Source organism: Prionailurus viverrinus, chromosome C2 (assembly GCF_022837055.1).
Source record: "Prionailurus viverrinus isolate Anna chromosome C2, UM_Priviv_1.0, whole genome shotgun sequence".
Classification (NCBI taxonomy): domain Eukaryota; kingdom Metazoa; phylum Chordata; class Mammalia; order Carnivora; family Felidae; genus Prionailurus; species Prionailurus viverrinus.
The window spans coordinates 12,275,130-12,298,960 of NC_062569.1; the positions used below are offsets into that span (position 1 = coordinate 12,275,130).

The 23,831-nt window shown below is 47.6% G+C and overlaps 1 protein-coding gene across 1 annotated transcript in view; it reads right to left on the reverse strand.

The window, feature by feature from the left end:
* Window positions 1–2,142: 2,142 nt before the first annotated feature.
* TGFBR2 (transforming growth factor beta receptor 2) overlaps window positions 2,143–23,831 on the reverse strand; it is a 90,570-nt gene continuing 68,881 nt past the window's right edge. The window contains exons 4-7 of the mRNA XM_047874669.1: window positions 21,191–21,990; window positions 19,355–19,496; window positions 7,621–7,748; window positions 2,143–4,619 (exon numbers count right to left, since the gene is read on the reverse strand). Coding sequence (XP_047730625.1) covers window positions 4,440–4,619; window positions 7,621–7,748; window positions 19,355–19,496; window positions 21,191–21,990 — 1,250 coding nt within the window. The 3' untranslated portion in view covers window positions 2,143–4,439. The remainder of the gene's footprint in view (window positions 4,620–7,620; window positions 7,749–19,354; window positions 19,497–21,190; window positions 21,991–23,831) is intronic.

Sequence of the window (23,831 nt, forward strand, 5' to 3'; positions counted from 1 at the left end):
CGGAGCCTGCTTGGGATTCTCTCTCTCCCCCTTTCTCTGCCCCTCCCCGGCTTCTCTTGTCTCTCAAAATAAACTTAAAAAAAATTTTTTTTAAATAAGAACAGGCCCACTAAAGCCACGTTTTTAAGGGTTGTCACAATCTAGAATCATCTGAAGTACCAGTGTCCGTGCCACACATTAGGCAACGCTGTCCACACATATTCATCCATCTTCCAGTTGTTCTCATCAAGGCTTTAGATGACATTTATCATGTGGGTGGATTACACAGATGAAGCAGCATTTTCCTTATCTCCACTGAGCAATCAACTCCACAGGCAGGGGAGATGAGAACAGTGACCATGCTGTGTACGTGGAGAACATTTCATCATGGTATGGCCCTCTTGTTCTAACGTACAAGCCAGTTCCCTCAGGAGACAGTATGACGTGGAGAAAAGAACCAAGAATTATTCCAAATTATTCCAAATTCTAAGACAACTTGGCCCGTCACCCAGATTCTACCCCTGTGAAACCCTAGCTTCTTTCTTCTGTCAGGATGATTTCTCATCTGTAAAGGGGACATACTATCTACCTCAGGGCGCGGGTCGGGGATTCAATTTGATGAGATGGGAGGTAGGGAATGGGAGCTCTCCACAGATTATCGACATATAGGCCGGGGAGCACGTGCCCAGGTCTCTTCAGTGGTGTTAATGCTCTCTAGGGTCTACCTCAAAATCTACCTCATTGGGAAAGCAGCCGTTGGCCTACTAAACCAATTTAGTATTGGCCAGTATGCACTGCAGGCTTTCCAAGTTCAAGACACAACTCCAAAAGCTTTTGCGTGTATTCCTATCACAATGGTATATTGTATAGGATGAGGTCTGTAAAATCCTATTTTACATATAATGAAGCTGAAGCATGAAGCATATAATTATGCAGGTCACAAAGCTGATAAATGGAGGAGTAGATAACCACTAAAATCGTCGAGCTACTAGTTAACATAGGACTATAACTCATGCCCACAGGACTATAGGACCACATCATCTAGTTCAGTGATTCCGAGAGTGATTTTGTTCCCTAGGGGACATTTAGCAATGTTTGGCAACATTTTTCGTTGTCACAGCTGGGAGGTGGGGGCGAGGGATGCTGTCTACAATGCACAGGACAGGCCCACTCCCCAAAGAACTATCTGATCAAAACATCAGTAGTGCTGAGGTTTAGAAACCCAACGTAGGGGGCCCAGGCACCTGGGTAGCCCTGTCTCGCGGTTCATGGGTTCGAGCCCCACATTGGGCCATGTGCTGACAGCTCAGAGCCTGGAGCCTGCTTTTGGTTGTGTCTCCCTCTCTCTCTGCCCCTCCCCTGCTCATGCTCTCTCACTCTCAAAAATAAACATTAAAAAAATAAAGAAAGCCCAATATTTAGAACTGTAACTATTTAGAACTCAGTTAATAACTTAGAAGAAGCCATTGAATCTCTGAGATTCCAAAACTGGAAGGCCAAAGGTTGAGCAGCAAATCACAGACATTGTTACCAGAAATCCTTCCAGCAAGGACCTGGAGCCAACTGCCTAAGGCATTGTCATCTGGTGATGAAGATAAACTGATTAAAAGCCCTAAGATGCTATGGATGAGTAGAAAGGAAGAGGGAGGAAGCATAAGTGACAACAGTCAAAAAGATAGTCAAGGGCCTGCTATGCGAGGGAAGGAGCCTAGAAGACAAAGTCATGTGAATGGAGGCAGTTTCTGGGACAGGCGAGATGGCAGCCAGGAGACGTAGAGACTTCACGTCCCGGCCACCAATGACATTTGGTGCATCTCTTGTGATGGAACTTTTGTGATTGCTTTTTTAAAAAAAGGACTTGAGACTGCCACTTGAAGAAGACAACAAATTGGAAAATTTGTGACTTTTCCCACAATAACCGAGTGTGGTTAAATGGCTTAATCACGATGAACAGGATCAAAAGGTAGGAAGCTGACCTGAGTATTTTTGCTTTATTCCATCTAATAAACATTTTATTTATATAAAAGACAAACGATGCATAGAATGAAAATAAGTGCTTGAGACATTTGATATAAAGAGTATATAGCATTCACATTCCTATTTTAATACATGAGTACTGAAGTGTTCCATAAAAGAATAAAACTTTCCCTTTATGTATAGTAGTAAAAAAAAAAATCAGTATTTTTAGGAACTACAGAATGTTATTCCTTGGTCTTTTTCTTGACAAGGAAAAAAAAAAAAGCCACAGTATCATCTGACACTACATTCCAGTTTATGCTGATGACCACCCAGAAGTGATAAAGCTCTTTTGAATCTTGGAAAATCCCATTAATGGACCAGTATTCTAGAAATTCACCACTAGAGGTCAATGAGCAACAGCTATTGGGACAGCATCTAAGCCCTAAGGTGCAAAGGAATTTCCGGGCACTTCCAAGGTACTGCAGACGGACTGTCCCGAACTCTCTCAGCCCACCCCCACTGAGAAGGGTGCCTACAAGGTTCATCTAATCCCAAATCTCAGCCTATCTGCTAAAACTTCAATGAGAGGAGACCTTCCAAAATCCAAATGGAACTGATTTGCTCACTGCCAGTCCTAATATTCCTATTTGGCTGAAAATAGGTAGCTTCAACAACATTAAAAAAGAGAGAGATTATTTGCAGCATTAACATTTGTTTGTGGATTAACAAATTCCTATGGAGTATTAAAGCTCATTCTTTGTTCTTGCCCATTCGGACACAGACTTCCTAAATGCAAAAGGGACTGGGTCCCACATTCAAGTCCTTGCTAGCAAATCCTGCAAAGGGCGGGGAAGGCTGGTATGGTGGAGAGACTGATAACCCTGGCTTTTAAAAGCTTCTAGGTAAGAGCTCCCCTCCATAATGCGCAGGGGAAAGCTCTTAACATATAGGCAAAATAGATTTGGCTTAACTGGGACCACTTGAGGGGGTCCCCTTCAGTCCAGAAAAACCCACCAACTTAAAATCTTAACACCAGACCAGGAAGAGAGAGGCAATCAAACTCATATGATCTAGCCAGAGAATGGCTGACGTAACGCACATTTCTTACAAGGGGCCTTGGTTACGGGCAGGTTTAATTCCTAGCCTGGGATGGGGTAGGCAGTGGAAAATGGCAACGTTTACAGCGAGAAGTAAAGCAGCTTTAAAAGTGTGTCCACACCTTTGTCTTGTGAATAATGTGGACTGGGGAGAACTGGAAACCATCTGCTATCTGTCTTCACTTGGGAGGATCCAGATTTTCTGTTTTGCAAAATCTCCAAATATTTAAAAAGTGGCTCAATTTTGTTCAACGCTGTGCTGGCCAAGCAAAACACATGTTCAGAGTGCCTGAGGAAACAGCTCTGACCATGGCAGTGTCATGCAGCTCGAATCCTTCTGACTAGGCCAACATGTACTGAAGCATCCAGGAGCCCAGAGAGATGGAAACTCTTGGCGTTTGCACAGAAAGCTGGAGACTCAAACCGAGCCTGATGAGCAAATGAACACAACGAACCCTCGACAGGAGACGTATTCCCTTTAAGGAAAGGGAATCTGGGTCGGAGGAGAGAAGAGTAACATAGATATGGCAGGGGGATTAACAAACAGAACGATCTGTCATTAGTAGAATATGCGGCCACTTCCTAAGTGGGGAAATCTGTTCTGATTTTTATGCCCGTGAAGCCTGGGAAGCTAAAAGCTCTTGGAGACGGGACAGGGTTTCTGAGCTGGTCGAGGAAGGTGACTCACAAACCGATCGTGGGCTTGAAGCTCAAGTGAGAAGTCCAGGAGACCCAGTCTCCCAGCATCTGGTCCCCAAACGGCGTGACTCTAATTAGCTCCCTGGCCAGAAAAGGAGCTAATTCCACGTGCACGGAGTTATTAGTTTGCAAAAGCGAGTGCAGCGTGGCCACGGCTGGCTCGGAGCCTCGGAGCCCCTCTCCTGATGCAGAGCCCCCACCTTGTGTAGTCAGAGAACCAGCGCACGTGTGATTGTCAAATGCTAATGCTGTCACGGATCCCTTCCTTCTGTGCCTGGTTCTGGAGCGCTCCAAACAAACCAATTTCCTGGGATGTTTGATCTTTTTTCCTTGTCTCTTTCCAGAGTATGGCTGTATATATATATAGATATAGACATATATAGATATATATAAAACATAGGTATTCCATATTTATATACAGGCATTAATAAAGTGCACGTTATTGGCTATTGTAAAAATCAATCTCATTTCCTGAGGAAGTGCTAACACAGCTTATCCTATGACAATGTCAAAGGCGTAGAATGCTTCATGATACCCACTCCCTGCTGCTGGTGTTTCTGCTCACGCCCACAGCTCACGGGGAGGGGAGTGGCCCCCGGGGCCTCCAGGAAGCATTGGTTCAGAGTCAGGGGCAGCTTCCCGCTGCCTCTGTTCTTTGGTGACAGGGGCAGCTTCTTTAGATCAGCGCAGCCTGCCCCGAGAGAGCTATTTGGTAGTGTTCAACGAGCCATCTTCGGGAATCTTCTCCTCGGAGCAGCTCCTCCCCGAGAGCCTGTCCAGGTGCTGCAGTTCACTGAAGCGCTCTGCCACGCACTGGGCCGTGAGCCGGGCCTCCGGGTCATGGTCCCAGCACTCGGTCAGTGTCTCGCACACCATCTGGATGCCCTGCGGTGGGAAAGAAGTCACAAAAGTCACAGTCACGCGGAGCTGCTGGTCTGGGGGGCTCCTGCTGACCTCGCCCCTGCGGTACTGGCTGGGTGCCAGCCCCATGTCCCGACTGAGCACCCACGAGGCGGGGCCGGCCACTCGCCTGTGGAACAAAGGGGCGTGCGCTGTCCTGGAAGCCTGCTCTACCCATCCGCTCCTGCGCCATGGCATCACGACAGGTCGTGAGATGGAGAGCCGGCACGTCTGATCGCGACAAGGACTCCCCAGGAGGCCTCTGAGGTGCAGTAGCATCCCCGGTACCGGAAAATTCCCATGAAGTGGCCCCTGACACCCTGTCACGCCTTCCTATTTCTTTAGAGCAGTTTTTGGCCTTATTGTTTAGGGTGGTCTTAGGTTCATAGCAAAACTAAGCGGAAAGCACAGAGGGTTTCCGAACACCTCCTCCCCTGACACGTATAGCGTCCCCCACTACGGACATCTCGCATCGTGTGGTACGTTTATTCCAGTCAAGGAACCAACACGGACACATCGCTACCAACCAAAGTCCGTGGTTTATACCGGGGGACACGCCGGGGGTTCTGCCGAATGTACAACGGCATGGAGGCACATGGTCATAGCCCACCGAGTAAGTACCCTGCCCTTAAAGTCCTCTGTACCCCACCACCCCTCCTTCCTCTTTCCCTGAGCCCCTGGAGACCACTGATCTTCCTGCGTCTATGGTTTTGCCTTTTGAGAGCATCTTACAGTTGGAATCACAGACACCTTTCTATTTAAACAGGGTTAAATACCCCAGTCAGAGTGAAGTCCAAACCTTGGGCTGGTTTCCTCCTGTGAAGTCCCACGTTCTCTGGACAGCTTCCGGCAGCTGCCAAGGATGACCCCTCGTGCCCCGCTCCTCCCAGCGACATCAGGCTGCACCCTAGGAAGCAGCTGTCTTTGTAAGTCAGCCGTGCTAGACTCCAGGCTCTGTCAGAAGGTTTCGTCCAGCCCCATAAAGACGCCGTTCAAAAGGGCCATTCGGGGGCGCCTGGGTGGCTCAGCTGGCTAAGCGTCCGACTTGGGCTCAGATCATGATCTCACGGTCCGTGAGTTCAAGCCCCGCGTCGGGCTCTGTGCGGACAGCTCGGAGCCCGCTTCAGATTCGGTGTCTCCCTCTCTCTCTGTCCCTCCCCCACTCGCACTCTGTTATCAAAAACTTAAAAAAATTTTTTTTAAAAAAAGGAGGGGGTGGCATTCAGGAAATGCTGCCCAGTACGGTGGCAAGGGTCTTCTCTCACGGGTGTAATTTTTATTTTGCAGTGCAAACACGTTCATCATTTCAAGTCCTTTTTGGCAACCAAGCAGGCAGGGGTTAAACAGAGAGGCAGACGTAGAGTGTGCCTCCAACAGTTAGAGGCTCCCCACGGTCACTGGTGATCTTTGATACAAGTGGCCCAGGTGGGATGGATATACCCCAGCACCTGCCCCGAGAACCGGCACGTTGCTGTTGAGCATCTACCACAGGTAACTTTCCCAACACACCTAGGAGCCTCTCCTTCCCTTCCTGCCCTGTGAGTGAATTCATGATGTTGAATTAATTGTAAAATTCACCTAATTGACGGTATTGATTGATGGCCTGTTAAGAGTGCAGTGGTACTGTTGGTACACAAGTAACATTTATTTTATTCTGGCCCTGTAATTACAGGCAGTAAATTAAATTAAATATTAAGCATTAACGTGAAATCAATAGGGCAACAAATCTCATTAAAAGAAAAAATGTATTATGCAAATTCTTTCCAGAATTTTATCATCATGAATAATGGCTTCATTACAAGAACCATACAGCAGAGGCGGCAACGGGGTTTGAAAGAAATAACCCCAGTGCCTGCTGACTTCGGAAGGAACACAAAACAGCCTTGCATTTTCAGCCAAAGAGGGTTTGCCCGAAACCCCGGGGAAGCCCTGGGCTACCATGGCCTGGTTCAAGCTCTACCCCGACTTTATTAGGGACTGTCTGCTGAAGTGGCTCCGGGCCAGGATTGGCACCGACCAGGCTTCCGGCTCCATCTGTCTTCCTGATTGTGCGTGATTTGTTGTTTCTGTTGCTTATCTCAATTTGCCTTGCCCTTCAGAAAACCTACAACTTAGCCCGACCTTCACTGGATAAGGGAATTCTTCCAAAGGAGGCCATCAGAGGGTCTACCCAGGAGAAAGATCAGCTCTGTCCGTGAGACAGGAGCACACGGCTCCCTCTCGTCCTTCCTTCACGCTCTCTCCCGAGTATGTCGCACAGCTCTCTTGCCCTGGCAACCTATCACTCACTTTCTTCTTCTCTGATCACCGCTCTCGTCAAAATGCCCCCAAACAAAGAATTTGGATAGTTCACCCCGAAAGTCCAGAACGGCTGCCCTTCCACAGATGCTCTTGCCTACCATCTCTTGGAAAAAGAAAAGAAAAAGCAGCAGCCCTGAGGATGCTCCCCACAGACAGATTTCCTGTTTGTTCACTTGGACCTTCCTACGTCTCCCGGCTTTCTTTTATTGCAGAGCTGGTGTCCTTCCAAACCCAGTGTGCGTGGCCTGCACACGGCCATGAGCACACGGCACCCGCCCCCCGGTCCCACTGGGGGACAGACTCTGCTTACTTCTCACTCTTAGAGCAGAAGATTCCCAGGAGACGATATTTGGAACCCAGAAGGGAACAAAACATAAACACGCTACGTAAAGGCTTGGGGGGTGAGGGGCAGAGGCTGCAAACAAAATATTTTAACACCAGACCCAAGCGGGCTTGCGTAATGGGACGATGGCCTGCAAATGATTACTGGAGAGCCCTCTTTGAATGGCGTGTCTGCCGTGTGAGTCCACTTTAGTGACATTTTCTCTAGAAACAAAACCTAGCAGGATCGTGGAGCACCAAGTGACCCGCCTTCCGACTGAAGCCCAACATCCTAAAATTCTCTCCTCTACTAAAGGCTACTTCAGACAAATCTGCTTCTTCCTTCAAAACAGCAACTCCTTACCTGGTGGTTGAGCCAGGAGCTGGGAATTTCTGGTCGGCCTCGGTCTCTCAGCACATTGTCCTTCATGCTCTCAACACAGGGATGCTCACGCACCTTGGAACCAAATGGAGGCTCGTACTCTTTCACCTCTGTTAAAGAGAGCAGGTGAACAAGGCCGCTGAGAAGGGCGTGGGCAGCTTGGGGACAAGAACAAGGTGAGCAGCCTGGCCGAGTACCCTGAGCCACCGAGCATCAAAATATACCTGTGATTCCTCTGAGAGCAATGCTTAAAGAAGAGTGGATTAAAATAAGAAAGAAGAAGTAGTTGTGGAAAGAGCCAGAGAAATAATGGGTAATTGTTGAGCTCTTGCTACGTGCCAGGGACTGTGCTAATGGCTGCGGACAGTGAAGAATGGGACCAACAAGGTCCCTCAGCTTACATTTTCAAGCAGGCATTCTCAGGGGGACGATGTTGCCCCAAGAAGGCAACACTGGTTCTTGGGAGGTGGAGAAATCTTACACATTACGATGGTTTGTAGCCCTACAAAGGTCCCTAGGACACACACAGGTTTAATAGGTGGCGGCAAACTTCATGGGGATACCCAGCCTAAAAATGAATGAAATTCTCACACAAGTTACAAAGTGGATGAACCTCAAGCATATTATGTTAAGTGAGAGAAGGCAATCCCGAAAGGAGAAATATCATCTGATTCCATTTACATGAGGCACCTAAAATGGACTAATTCATAGAGACAGAAGGTAGACTGGTGGTTGCTGGGGACTGGGAGGGTGTGTGTGTGTGGGAGAGAGATGGAGGGTTATTGTTTAATGGGTACAGAGTTTCAGTTGGGGAAGATGAGAAAGTTCTGGAAATAGGTAATGGGGATGGTTAAACATCACTGTGAATGTACTTAACGCTAGTGAATTCTACACTTAAAAATGATTGAGATAGTGAATTTTAGATTATGTATGTTCTTCCAGGAAGGAAAATCACTGAAGCAGAGTAAGGATTAAGAAAAAAAAACTGTTGGGGCGCCTGGCTGGCCCAGTCGGTAAAGCATGCGACTCTTGATATGAGGGTCATAGTTCAAACCCCACCTTAAGTGTGGAGCCTACTTAAAATTAAAACACACACATACACAAGAGAAGAAAAGAAAAAAAATGTCTATAAAGACTCCTAAGGCCAGCAATGATGACAAAAACATTGAGCAATGCTGTTTAGTGGGATCGCAGAGGAGAGAGATTGACAACACATCAACAAACAAAATTTAAAAAGGTAGTTTTCCTTTAGCGGTACATGTGACAAAGATGATCAGAGAGGATATGCTGTACTCCTTCCCTAGGGCTTCAGATTTCAACTAAAGTGAATCTCTTTATAGAAACTTCCTTGAATATCCTTCAAGACATTCCTGGCTAGATGTCCTGGGCAGAGCTCTATGTTAGCATGTATCATATTTTGCTGTAGTCAAATTTATTGGTCTCATCTAACAAGATTGTGTGCATCGGAGAGTAGGTTCAGACTCCCTTTGGTCATCCTTGTATTCCCAGCACCCCTGGTAGGGCCTCCTCTACAAGAGGCTCTCAGTTAATACTTTGTTGAGGGATGGATGGATGGATGGATGAATCTTAGATCCCGTCCAAAGTGGCAATGCCTAAACTCTAAGTGAATACTAAAACAACACAGTAAGTGGGTGGGGATCCCCTACATGTCAGTATGGCACAGGACAGCCTAAAAGACTGAAAACACTCCGGTACTAAAACATACCTGGGGGCACCTGGGTGGCTCAGGGGGTTAAGCATCTGACTTCAGCTCAGGTCATGATCTCGTGGCCTGTGAGTTCGAGCCCTGCGTTGGGCTCTGTGCTGACAGCTCGGAGCCTGGAGGAGCCTGCTTTTGGTTCTGTGTCTCCCCCTCTCTCTGCCCCCCCCCCCGCCCACTCGTACTCTCTCTCAAAAAAATGAATAAATGCCAAAAAATAAAAATAAGTAAAACATGTCTGTGCTGGAAACGGAGGATGGGCTGGATCCAACATTTTCCCTACAGAAACCAGGACCTTGGGCTTTTAGCAAAATAATCTTGTTTAATGAGTAAAACTTTCAGTAAGTTGCCCTTCCAGGCTAAGAACTGAAGAAGCTTTTGAGGCAAATGCCATTTTGAAATGGATTGCCTGTTCTTATTTGTTTGTTTTCTCCCCTTTCCCAGAACCCCACTTGCGGATTCATCTTCTGTGGCACCCCCTCTAGCCCCCAAATAGAAGATCTTTTTTCAGGAAATTTGTGATGAAGGCTTCCCATCACATTGAGGTGAGCACGAGCACAGACCATCCTTTGGTGTGTCCACTTTTGCCCCTTCAGTGCCACAGCACTTAGCCCTTACTGCTCTCGAGGTGAGACCTGAATTTTGATCTGCATAATATTTCTTTCTTCCATTCCCTTATCTTCCTCTACAGACTGTACATTCCTAAGGCCCAAGGCAGAGGCTGAGTCTAGTGTCCTCTGATTCTCTGCTCAGTGCTAAAAATTGTGCCATATACATAGCAGGCATTCGACAGATAGGAGTTGGGTCGAATTCTAGAAGCTGAGGACTGGTAATCAGAGCTGGTTCTCAGTACAGTTTACTCTGATATAAATATTGTCTTCTATAAAAGGAAGGGGCTGAAGTGGATGACCTCCCTGTCGCCCTCCGGATTATCTTGTAATCCAACCTAGTCAAATAATATGATGCCCTCTTACTTCCATGTCTTGAGGTATGCATATTCTAATACAATATAATGGGATAGGATTTGTATATGATATAAAGTATTCCTTAGATAACGTATCAGTCCACACACTCTCCATTTCCAACTGTTTGGGCTGCCATAGCTGGCATTGTTGGCTCCCTGGCTCTATACCTTAACCAAGCCAAGAGCACCAGCCCCCAGCTGCCACAGGTGTTGAGTCCTAAGAGGCCACAACTTCACCCTCCTCTGGAGGATTGCCCTTCGCTGATGAGAGCCGCCTGGCCTAGAGTTTTCCAGAAAGCCTCACCCTGAGAGACAGCCGGTAGCCAATGATAAATTAATGTGGGAGTATTAATAGTCTAACCCTCTTGCCTCTGCAGGGAGATAACCATGGTACAGTTCATACTCTAGAGTTCCCCATGAGATGAGGCTGAGGCTAGACCTCTCCTGAAACTACAGGCTTACTAAGGTTCTCCCCTTCCCTTCCTCCCTTCTCCTGAGACCTCATCCTCAGTAAACCACTGCACAAAACTCTTTGTTTTAGATTAGTTCTAGGAAAGCCAGCCTAAGACAGCAGTCAAAGAAGTGTTTTCTCTTCAGGTCAATCTCTCAGCTAAACTGCACCACTGGACCCTGGTTGCAAAGTCACCCTGAGGAAGCCTTGACAGGGCTTCTTCCTGAGAAAGTGAACGTACTAACCCATCAACAATTCCCACAGCACAGTGCTCAGAAAGGGGCGGGGGATGACTGCAGTCAGGGAAGGAAAATGGCGGGATCAGAATCAATCCCAGGTGTTGAGCTCATGGCTAAGATTCCTAGAGAACAAAGAAAAAAAATCTCCAGAGTTGAGGTCGTTATAACCCAGGGCCAATTTATTTAATTTCCAGTTCTAATCTTCAAAGTTCCACAAACCACAGTGTCTAATTTTGTAAGTTCTGTGGGGACTAACGCAGGTTTCCATGGGGAATGGGGGCGAGCTGACGATGGCAGAGGGCATTAGGCACGGGCTTGTTTTCTGCTTAAAGAAAAAGTAATGAATGCCCCTTTGGAAAAGAAGACAAAGGCGACAGTCCTTTCCCAGAGTGAAGAGAATTTTAACTGGATTACTTCCTACTTTTCCTAAAGCCTTGGGAAGCTGTGAGATTTGTCAGATTCCCTGGTATCCCTGAGGGGTAGGAGTCTGTGACTTGTGGGAGATTAAGTAGGCAGGTGAGGTCAAGGGCAGTCTGAAATGGATTCTCTGAGCTGAACTGGGAGAGTGTGGATCTATGAATCTCCTTTTAAGTTTAAATTAGACAAGTCTGGGGGCGCCTGGGTGGCTCAGTCGGTTGAGCGTCCGACTTCAGCTCAGGTCATGATCTCACAGTCCGTGAATTTGAGCCCGCGTCGGACTCTGTGCTGACAGCTCAGAGCCTGGAGCCTGTTTCAGATTCTGTGTCTCTGTCTCTCTCTCTCCGTCTCTCCCCCGCTCATGCTCTGTCTCTGTCTCAAAAATAAATAAAAACATTTAGATAAATAAATAAATAAATAAGACAAGTCTGGGGCACCTGGGTGGCTTAGTTAAGCGTCTGACTTAGCTCTGGTCATGATCTCACAGTTTGTGAGTTCGAGCCCCGCACTAGGCTCACTGCTGTCAGCGCAGAGCCGGCTTCGTGTCCTCTGTCCCCCTCTCTCTCTGCCCCTCCCCCACTTGCACGTTCTCTCTGAAAAATAAACACTAAAAAAAAAAAATTAGACAAGTCTGGGTGACCATGCTGTGACCCACACTGGCACACCCCCATCCCTTAATAACGAGGTAGTCTTTCCAGTGAGGAAACGGGATGGAGACTTCAAGTATATGCATGTTAAAAAAAAAACTAAAGTGTATGCATATTTTCAGCTGACTTTTCTTCAACTCCCGGTGAATGTCATATTTACATAACATATATTTTTCAAAACAGCTAAGCGGGCTTTTTGTCTTGAGGATTTCTGCAATTCCTCTTTCTTTGCTTTTCGCCCTCAGTTTAAACGTACGCACTCCCACCCAGTTTTTTAAATCATGCCCTATAACATGTAAAGATGACCTGTGCTTGGCAGCACGTGTCCCTCTGCCTCTCAGTCACCGGCTTGAATCTCTGATCGTGGAGACCACTGTCTGCTAACATTCTTTTCCTTTTTTTTCCTTCTGTGGCTGTGAAGGCAATGCCTTCTCAGGTCTCTAATCAGGTTGTGGAGGATGACCGCGGACAGACATTGTAAGAGAGGCTGTTTCTTTCTTCCTGGAGGCCAGGTGCTAACTGCTCCTCAGGTCTACTCAGAGGCCCTCAGGATACCGTGCATATTTTCTTTGCTTCAGCAGGAGGAGGCGGCCACAGAGACCGAGGTGGAGGCCTAAGCCCTGGGGCAGGTGGTTGAGGGCAGGAAGCCTCTGTCAGCCAGTTGGGCACCGATGGTCCTTCCTGGGATGAAACCTCGAGCACTGAAACCCAGACGGTCGGGGGACTCGAGCAGACGTGGTGACTGGCCAAACCAGAGGTTGGTTTTCAGCTCCAACTTTCTCCCATGGTTTCAGGCAACTAGGGGCTGAGATGCTTCATCCACTCTGGCAAAATTGCTCGGTCCAGGTTACATGTCTTTTATCCCCGTCTATTTATCTTTTGTCCTTATCTGTTTTTCGTGTTGGTGCTTAAAATGCTTTTATTTTAGAAAATGCATGTGTTTAAAACTCCAAAATTACTAAGTAGATGGATACAGGCAAAAGCAAATCTTTGTCCCACTCCTCATCCTTAGTCTCACAAAAGTGGCTTAGGTGCAATGCCGGGATTAAAAGTGATTACGGGCATCTGGGTGGCTCCGTCGGTTAAGCATGTGACTCTCGATCTCGGCTCAGGTCATGACCTCACGGTGGGTGAGTTCAGGCCCTGAGTCTGGCTCCATGCTGACAGCACAGAACCTGCTTGGGATTCTCTCTCTCCCTCTCTGCCCCTCCCTGCTCACGCAAATGCTCTCTCTCTCAAAAACAAACTTCCCAAAAAAGTGATTTAAATTTGCCCCTTACTGTTTATGATGAGTGCTTCTCAATCTATCTCTTTTTGATAAAAGACTAGATAGATGTTTTGCACCCCCCCCCCCCAATTCACTGGGGACTGAAGCTTGGGTAAAACACTGTAGAAAATTACAGGAAGAAGGAATGCCATTTGGGTGTCCTGGGCAACCCCAGACTGCTATCAGAGTCACCGCACCCCCGCTCTGTCCTCATCATGTCGCAAATCTGAAACAACCCGTCCGAGGGCCAGCACCCTCTGCAGCCCATGCTCTCAGCAGGACTGTTGTACATGTTTTGCAAGGAATAGGAGTTGCGTCTTGACAGAGGAACCGAATGCAAGTTGTTAAACATACTTTCAACATTTCAAATGAGTCTGAGAATGCTGAAGAAGAGTCTTGAGAGATGTGATCCAACAGTTCATTTTCCAGTTGCGAAAACCGAGGCCAGAGAGCACGCTGGATTCCAGGAAGAACGCTCAGAATCGCGGGCTCTATTACTGTTCCTCTGATGAACTGGCTTTGCCTTTTTAGGAAGCCTGCATGCTTTCTCCTCTCTACTAAGCGTTTCGGTGAGTTCGTTCTCCCCCCTGGCCAGAACAAGCCCAGCTGGGGCAGCCCCAGGTGGGAACATGCCTGTCACAAATGTGACAAACGTGTCCCTCCCTGCCTTGGCCGGCCCCTCTGCACCGCATGGCTCCAAGAAGGGGAACCTTATGGAAATCTGTCGGACGGTTACGGTGTGTAATTGCTAAACGGGTTACACAAAAAAACAAAACAGCCAACGAGAAAACCCCTCACTGATGGCAACGAGCAGCCTTCTCCCTGCTTTTATTGACCAGCATGAAACCCAAACGCTGGTCCATTCTGGGTTTTGGTGAAACAGGTGGGCTGGTGGCGGTAGAGGTGGGGGAAGAGGACCCCATCACAACCTGTGCCACGAGCACCAGATCAGGGCAGTGTTGGCCGCGGGGTTAATGCGTGATTTTCTGGAGGTGCCGTCTGTGCATCTGAATAAACGATGCCACGGCTCAGGCCTCCCTTCTGTGAGGAACTGTCATCACGCCAGTCAAGGGGGGAGCGGGCTCTCCGCACCGTTACTCCATATACTCCCAGAAGGCCGCCGGCCACGCGGCTGTCCATGCCCGCTGGCCCAACACAGGTGGAACGCGCTGGGCAGGTTGTGTTCGCCCTTCCGACTCGCCCCGGGAGCGACCTTGAACCCACGATGGATGGGGTTTGGGAGGAAAACGGCCGGCTTGCCCGTGGGTCGGATGGTGTGCTCCCGGGGCGTGTGTGTGTCTGCTCCCGGCGTCCCCAGCAGGACTCTGTTCCAGCTGCCCACAGCGATGGCCTGCTTGATGACCTGCCATTTCCCGGCTTCCTCCCCTTTCCTGACTCGCTTCTGCCTTCGCTTACTGGCATTTCCTGGGATCTCTTCCCAAATAAACCACTCAGGCTCAATTCTTGTTCCAGGCTCTGAGGCAACCAACCCCAGCCAGACGTCCGCACGACAGAACTATTCACTCGGACCCAGTCTCTGTCCCACCCTCAGGCTGCTTCCCACGCCAGGCGCACCAGGGCCCGACACGACACCTCGGGATCTGCCCGGCTGCCTCAAACAACATCTTGTCTGCGGAACTTCTTTATCACGTACGGCTTGCTCTCCTTTCCGGCTCCCCTCTCCCAGGCTTTCCCCTGAGTCTTTCCACTGATGGAAGCCATCCCTCCCAGACCCTGGCAGCTTCCTTTCATGTCTCTCAGGAGGCTCTTAAGAGAAACCACCCTTGCCTCTCCCCCCACCCCCGCCCCCCCGGATTTTGCACACGCAGAGGGCAAGTCTCTGGGACACGATGCTCTTCCTCTGAAGTCGGCATCTGGAACACAGCTGTTGTTCTGATGCAGTTCCAACTTCACAGAGCAGGCTGACAGTGGTCCTCGAGGCAGCACCCCTGAGTTTTGTATCTGCTTCTAAATGATGCTCCCCTGAAACCCAGGAAAACTTCGAGCACCTCTTATCCTCTCTTCAGCCCTCCTCCCCCACCCCTCTTCATCGTTGTTGTTGTTTTTCTCTTTTGCCTTTCTTTTCGACTCATGTGACTTTCTGTCTTCCAGGCCTGTGGCAGGCAGACAGGATGCTTAAGAGCTACGTCTCTCCCCTTGTTAAACGCCCGCTCCTCGGGCTGCCGTGTGTCAGTTGCTATTCAAAGACCTCAGTGGCCAGGGATTTATTTGGAAGTCGGTTTTCCGGTGGGTCCGTTTTGGCTGGGGGTGATGTGCATATTGTGTCTGCTGTGCTCGCCAGAGGGGGGCTCCCGAAAGGGTCCCCGCCATCCTCCGCCTCCCACGCACCGCAAATGCTTGCATGAACACCAAATAAACCAAAAGCCGGACAGAGATTTCTTTGTAAAGCAGGGCCCGTCTCCGGGTCTGTCCTTGCTGAAGGACGATTTCACGACTTTCCTCCTTTCTAAGACAGTCACAGACCAATCACCTCCTGTGATCGGCTCCTTCAAACAACTCTGAAAGACCTGTTTTCCTGACTTCCGTGTTCTTTCAGGTGATCCGAGTGTCCGAGATGATGCGCTCTGTCATGATCTGTCCCTGACTCTTTATTTTGCTTTCTAAATTCATATCTGCCTACTCCCACCCCGGTGCTGTAATCACATATGTGTTTGTTCATTACCCCTCTTTCGACAATATGAGTTCTTCACAGACTCCTTGTCTCTGGAGGACAGAGACAGCATTTTTTCTGTTTTTTTGTTTTTTTGCCCCCCACTGCTGTGTCCTTAGCATTTGAATAATGCCTGCCCTACAACTGGTACTCAATAAATATTTGTTAAGAGAAGGAATGAACGAATAAACAGATCTTCAGAAAAATAAGGATAAAGAAGTTATCTCAGACTTTAAGGCACTGAGTCTGTAACATGCTCAGAAATTAAGAGCTTTAGGAATCTGTTAATAGAGATGCACCCAGAGGAGACGGGAAAGTCCATCCCTGGAGACTTTCACGAGTGAGGCCATCACCGAACGTTCCTCAAGTGTGACAGTCCTGCTGGCTACTTCCAGAAAGACACTGAATTAGAGGCCAGGATGCACAAGGTAGCACTGGCTGCCCAATCCGTGATGTCCTTTCTTTACGATGTCCTCCACTGGTCAGGCCAGCAGTGTCGTGGCCACACGGCTTTCCCACTTCCCGAAGCCTCAGTTTTCCCATCTGTAAAATGCAGCATTTAATACCAGTGCCCGAGAGTGCTCGGTAGGCTGGACGAGCTGACCCATGAAGCAAGTGCCCAGGGAATGGTGGCTACTACTTCTTCGTGGCTTTCTTCATGATCAGAGCTGCTTCCACCAGGACGCCTTTCCACTTGGACCACCCTCTTCAATGACTGCAGCCCACCTCTCGAGCTCCTCCGTGTGAAGGAGGCTGTACCAGTTGGCTTCGGAAGAGTGCTATGATCAACTGTTGGCATTCTGTCATCTGATAAGAAAGACTTGACTGGTCCAGTGGGGTGGTAGTGCTTTTTCTCTGTTCCCCTCGAGCCGCCTCGCAGAGAGAGGCTGAAAAAGAAGCAACTCAAGAGGACGGTCCTAAGTCTTACGCATCCTTCCAGAGCCCTCCCTGCCCGACCCTACTGTCTCACTCCCCTCAGCTGACGTGGGCTTTTGGGGCCCCATGTCCTTGCCTTACCTTCGTGCAGCATTGGTCACAACTGACCTGCACTTGCGTGTTTAGAAGTCTATTTTGGTCCCAGTCAATAGCACAGGACAAAGCCTAGGGTTGAGACCTAAAAGGCATTCATAGAAGACGTGCCGTGTGGAATGACAGTGCTATGGGGCGATGAGGCTAGAAAGGCGAGCGAGGGCCAGGCTTAGCATTCACGTGAAGAGTCTGGGCTCAACCGTAAGAACAGAATGGCGTCCCTTAACGGCAGGACAGCTGGGGTTTCACATTCCCTACAAGACTGTCCTCTAATGGTTAGCATCCTCCCGCATGCAGTTAGATGCCTGCTACTCCGAATAAAACTGGATGGAATGGAATATTAGTTGACCTATGTGGCAAAATACAATCTCAATCTCTAATTCGCCATACCAAGTTAAGCTTCAGGTTCCACATTTCCTTTTTTGAAATCAGACGGTCAATAAAAGATAGTGATTACACACATTGCATTTCAAGTGAGAGAAAAGAAGGTTTAAGCTTAAGGAAAGATTTTTCTACATCCCACCCTCTTTCTTAGACCTTCAAAATTAAAGCCTAACATCAACTGGGGGGAATTATAATTGATCTTATCTCTAAGGCAAGAAATTGATGAATTTGTAAATTTTTTTTAAAGAAAAGAAGAAAAAAGTCTGTCTCATCAGTCAAGCTTCCTGAGGGCAAGACCTGTCCTTCTATCTGCCGACTCTATGCTCTTCCCATGGGACTCCTGAAACACAGAAGAAAAGTCTCTGAGAAGCACCTGGGTGGCTCAGTCAGTTGAGCATCCGACTTTGGCTCAGGTCCTCATGATCTCATGGTTTGTGAGTTCGAGCCCCGCATCGGGCTCTGTGCTGACATCACAGATCCCGCTTGAAATTCTCTCTCCCTCTCTCTGTGCCCCTCCCCTGCTCGTGCTCTCATGTTCTCTCTTTCTCTCTCTCAAAATAAGAAAACTTAAAAAATATTTTAAAAAAAAGGAAAAGTCTCTGAGATTAAGATGAAGCGAAGAATCTGTCTTTAATGTTTTCAAGATACATTCCACCCCCTTCGAAAAAAACAAAAAACCTCTAAACCAAAAAAACCCCAAAAAATCCACAATGCTTTCCAAAAGAAGGTAAAGAAAAGGGCTTAATACGTGAGTTCACACACTAAATCAAGTGAAGGGCTTTCAGCTGGATCCAAGTGAGGAGAGATAAATAACTTGAGTTTCTGCAGCCTGAGCGGAGATGAGAGACGCAGGACTGTGGGCTTAAGATCAAACAAAATGAGAACTGGGATGGCCTCTTTCCGGTTCCCCAAAACCCATCCGTTCTTATCCTAAAGGTTATGAAAGGTTTTCTGAGACTAGCTGAGCAAATGAGATCCTGTTCCTTCCTTGGGAAAACTTGTTTATACTGTATCCATTTTTAGACCTCGTAAAAGTTGGTGAACTCAGTTCTTCCCCATTAGTCCAAATTCTTCCACACTCAGCAAATATCAACAGGAAAGGGCTTCAGTCATTGATAACAATGAAAGCAGAGAGTTCACATAGGGCCTTAATAAGCTGGCTGCGCTGACAGAGGGAAAGACAGAGACACAATCTCCAGCTCATGTTTATAGAATAACGGGTTTGAAAGGATAGAAAAGATACCGAAATCTAGGTAAATTTATTCTGACGGTGACAACAGCACCGTCTCTTATACAACTCATACTGGTCGAAGGATTCGTTTTGGAACTGTCAAAGCTTTCAAGCAGAAAATTATGCTCAGTGGCTGAAACTTGGTTAAACAAATTTCACTGTGCAAGGAAAAACCAAGTTAGTTTTGGATGTGCCATGGGGGGAAGGCAGGCAGGCAGGCAAGCAGCAGAAAATAACAGGGCCGGCCAGACAGGAAGTGCCGTCCCCACACAGGGACCCAGGCAAATAGGTGATGGGTTTAAAAACCTTCAAATATAAAAACAAACAAAAATCCGATATTTTTCCTAACAACATGATCTATTTGACAAACAGGAGGAATTCTTATAAGTATTACTAGTGTTCATCTCTTGCCAGATATTTAAATATCCGTGGAGAGATGTGTCGAGAGAAAAGTAATTATACTGTAAAGAAGGGGATAGAAAGCCTTCTGCTCCAAACATGGTTTTCAGCTGAAAAATCTAGGCTTTTTAGCACAATTCTCAGTCATTCTGGAACGGCTGTGTACTAACCGATCTCAGCTAGCTCCCACTGTGGGGTTAACTCTGTCGTACCCCTGGAATCACGCTTGAAGCGAACAATGTGACATCATTTTGAAGACACGTCTACCCCCACAGTATGAGAGTGGTCCATACATACCTCCCACCGCATTACAGCGAGATGTCATTTCCCAGAGGACCAGAGCCATGGAGTAGACATCCGTCTGCTTAAAGGACTCAACATTCTCCAAATTCATCCTGGACTCTAGGACTTCTGGAGCCATGTATCTTGCAGTTCCCACCTAAAGCAAAAATAGACATTGAGGCCCATCGTGTAATCCAGCTGCATTTTTATTCTAAAAATATAACTGATGTTTGTTCTCTACACATGCAGATGATCTTTGAAAAGCACACCGCTCTTTTAAATAATGAGACTGGTACAGAAAGGGACAGCCTCTGAAATTGTTTTTAAAAATAGTTTTTCTCTCCCTGAACACACTTTTAAAAATATAAACAAAGCACGCCAAAATAAGGAAATGTCAAACCCCAGGGCTGCTTTCTCTCACTTCATGATATATGTCATTGTATTATACAATAACATCCTCACAGATAACTGGGGAGACAACATCTGTGATATGTTAGAACTTTATTTTTGCTTTTGCAAATAACTATTTTCTCATTCCTGAAACACCAAGATTTATGGTGAAAGTAAGAATAATTGCCATTAGTGTCTGTCACTTAAGGACGGCCTCAATATTCTTTGTTTACTCCGTGGTACATTCTAGTGTGCCAAGAATGTAGCGTACCTTCATAAAATCTCTACTAAACTAAGCTGTGTGAAAGTATTTCTATAGTAGAAGGCCAAATCTAGATCATTGTAGAATTGTGATGAGCATGCTATGCAGTTTTCTTTGGACAATGGCTGATAATGCAAAAACAGTGGTATACACAGGAAAAAAGGAGAAAGATATTTCTAGGGAAGCAATCACTTAAATGTCTGATTTTGCAGTATCTATAGCTTAACTAAGTAACAATGAAGTCCTTACCTTTTCAAGAATCTAGGGCAGGTCATGTGAATTGATATTACTATCCCAAGGAATGTTTCTTAATCGTATGTATCAGAGGGAATTCTTCTTTTCAATAGGTCATTGCATGACTCACTACCCTGCCATATTAATCTGTCCATGTTGCATTCCATATGTTTACCTCAACAATGGCTGTGCAGCTATGGACCCAAGAGGCCAGACCAAGGAGTAACTGAATGCTTCAGAAGCACATACCCCCACTTTCTTAGAGGAAACAACGGTGCTTTCCAGACTCTACTATAATCCACATCAAGCTTCCAGTGTGTGAAAACATGGAGTGCCGTCATTCGTGAAGGATGGCTTGGTAATTTCTAGTGACTTTCCAATACCTCCTTACCCAAAAAGGTTTCTATTTTCATCTATGAGATGCTTCAAAAAAACTGTAGAATTGTATATTCACTCAGTCTGTCAACTCACTCAATAAGTATCTATTGGTCACTTTCACCGTTCAAGGCTTTGTGCTAGATATGACCAAATGGATGTGCATTTGGGCTTCAAGGAGGTTGCCTTCTAGAATGGTAAAAAGAAAACAATGTGGCCACCAACAGTACCGAGTAGGAAGTGCTCAGTAGAAGAGTAAGAGAGGGGAAAAAATAGAGGCAAAGCACTAATGGCCTTAGAAGCAATGAAATGTACTCTGCAAACGGGAGAAAAATGAAGACCGACTCAAGGAGAAGAATGTCTGTCTTGAATTGGAAGAGGTCTGCAGAAACAGGAGGAGAAATGCTGTCCATTAGTAACAACACCCTGGCAGAAGACAGTGGGGCATTCCCAGGGCCAACTCCCGACCTCGGCTACATTCCCTTGACAGGTGTGCAGAGCACAGGGCCGTTGGAGACAAAAGACACGGGAGATGGATGGAGAGGTAGGGCGGGGCCCCCTACAAGTAAGGGGATCCAGGTCTAACTTACCTGCCCGCTGTTGGCCAGGTCATCCACAGACAGGGTCGGGTCCAGACGCAGGGAAAGCCCAAAGTCACACAGGCAGCAGGTCAGATCGTTCTTGACGAGGATATTGGAGCTCTTGAGGTCCCTGTGCACGATGGGCATCTTGGGCCTCCCGCACAGGGTGTGGTCGCTGTGCAGGTGGGCAATGCCCCGGGCGAGGGAGCTGCCCAGCGTGCGCAGGTCCTCCCAGCTGATGACGTGCCGCGTCAGGTACTCCTGCAGGTTGCCCTTGGCGTGGAAGGCCGTGATCAGCCAGTACTGCTTCCCCAGCTCCGTCTTGCGCTCCTCGGCTGTCAGGAACTGCAGTATGTTCTCGTGCTTCAGGTTGATGTCTGAGAAAATGTCCTTCTCCGTCTTCCAGGAGGCGTACTCCTCGTAAGGGAAGATCTTGACCGCCACGGTCTCGAACTGTTCAGAAGTGTTCTGCTTCAGCTTGGCCTTGTAGACCTCGGCGAAGCGGCCTTTCCCCACCAGGGTGTCCAGCTCAATGGGCAGCAGCTCTGTGTTGTGGTTGATGTTGTTGGCGCAGGTAGAGCTGATGTCAGAGCGGTCGTCTTCCAGAATGATGGCAAGGTGCTCGCTGAACTCCATGAGCTTTCGTGGCTTGCTGGTATCCCAGGATGGGCTCAGCTTCTGCTGCCGGTGAACACGGTAACAGTAGAAGATGATGATGACGGCTATGGCGATCCCCAGGGGGGGCAGGAGGCTGACGCCTGTCACTTGGAATATGACTAACAACAGGTCAGGGTTGTTGGTGGCGTATTCTGATGTGGAAACAAAACAAGGGAGAGAAGAAGTTGGGTTCAGCGGGTATACACGGTCAGGGAGCGGGTCCACGCCTTAGGCAACTAGAGGGTTTGACACCTGCATTATTTTTGTGGATAATATATCGTGACTTTTTGTTCCAGGGATGGGTGCACCTGCGCAGTCTTCCCCGCCTCTGGCCACCTATTCAATGTCTCCCATTCATCCCTCAAACTTCAGCTTCGATGTCACTCTCTAAAGGAAATCTAGGAAAATGTGGGAAAACGTTTTGTTTTATATACTCTCATGACGCTCTACATTTTTCCTATGCGACAACTTAGCACAATTTGAATTAAATAGCTATGACTTTGGTTACTGGTTTCACATCTGCCTTTCTCTACTTCCCCCACCCTCAGCAGACTGAGAACTCCATGCCGGCAGGGGCCGTGTCTTTCTCCGGCACTATTGTAAACAGTGCCTAGCACACGTCAGGTCCTCGGCAAGTGCTCACTACACGGACAAAGCATTTACTGAGGGTTAACTAAGCCCAAGGCTGAACAGGAGGCTTCAGTAATATAGAAAGAATGACCTTTGTTCTTTTCTAAACAAAGAATGTCTTTGTTCTTTTCTAAACTCTAGCTTGTCCTGTTCTGGCCGACACCCAGGCCACCCTTAAACATAGGTGGTGGGGAGAGGAATCGATGCAAAGGGTCTTTTTGGAAGGCAGGTACCTTATACCCACCCAACATCCCTCTTTTGAACGTGCATGTGATGTGCAGTTTCCTAGAATAGGAATTCTTACTAGCAACAGTGGAAATAGTCTTTTTAAAAAAAAAAAAATTAACGTTTATTTTGAGAGAGAAAGAGCAGGGAGGGAGGGAGAGAGAAGACCCCAAGCAGACTGGTGCTGTCATTGCAGAGCCCGATGCGGGGCTCAAACTCACGGACTGTGAGATCACGACCTGAGCCAAAATCGAGAGTTGGACCCAGGCGCCCCACAACAGTGGAAATATTACTACAAAGCTGAGAAGAGTAAAAAGAAAGGCAGCCATTTTTCTAGCTTGGACCACTGAAGCATGCCTGGGGATTGATGGAGGGGAGTCCTTAGCACCAGCTATCTGACCACATACAATGTCTTGTATGTCAAACTCTGGGTCATGTGCTAGCCTGGCCTGGCTCTGGGAAGAAGAGCATAGATGGAAACAGTCAGTGGCAGAAGACGGAGAAAGGTGGTCATGGTTCAGCGAGACCTTTGTGTCAGCTTGTCTCCACTGGACGAGACTGCCAGAATTCTACTGGTTTTATATGTCGTTCATTTCCCCTCAAAGGTACCTGTGAAGAAGCAGTCCTCATGATCAGAGACTAGATTCACTCATTGAACACAGCACTGTTGGATGCCACTGTGGGCATGGCATTGCCCTCAAAGAGGTTCTAACCCAGGAGAGGATTAGGGCACGTGTACAAATGCATAGAGATAATGCAGCAAGCAGGGACGGGGCTAAATGTGGAGAAACAGGGAACCGCGGTGGGACGGGGCTAAATGTGTGCTGCAGTCTATGTGTTGGCAGAATATAGAAAAGCTTGGAGAAACAGGGAACCGCGGTGGCAAGGACTACCTCTGAGCTGGTCAACGAACAATGGGAAAAAGTGAGTGGTGACCAGAAGAAATGTTCTGTTAAAAAGTAAGAATATATGATTTGAGGAAGAGTAGTTCTCCCAAACCAATAGCTCCACACAAGGAAACAGAAAAAAGGTTGGGTAGGTGACACGGAACCGGAGAGCACGTCAGAGAGTAGTATCGTTGTTCAAATGGCAGTTTTCACCTACTATAGGCGTTTGATGAGAATACAGTGATGAGAAT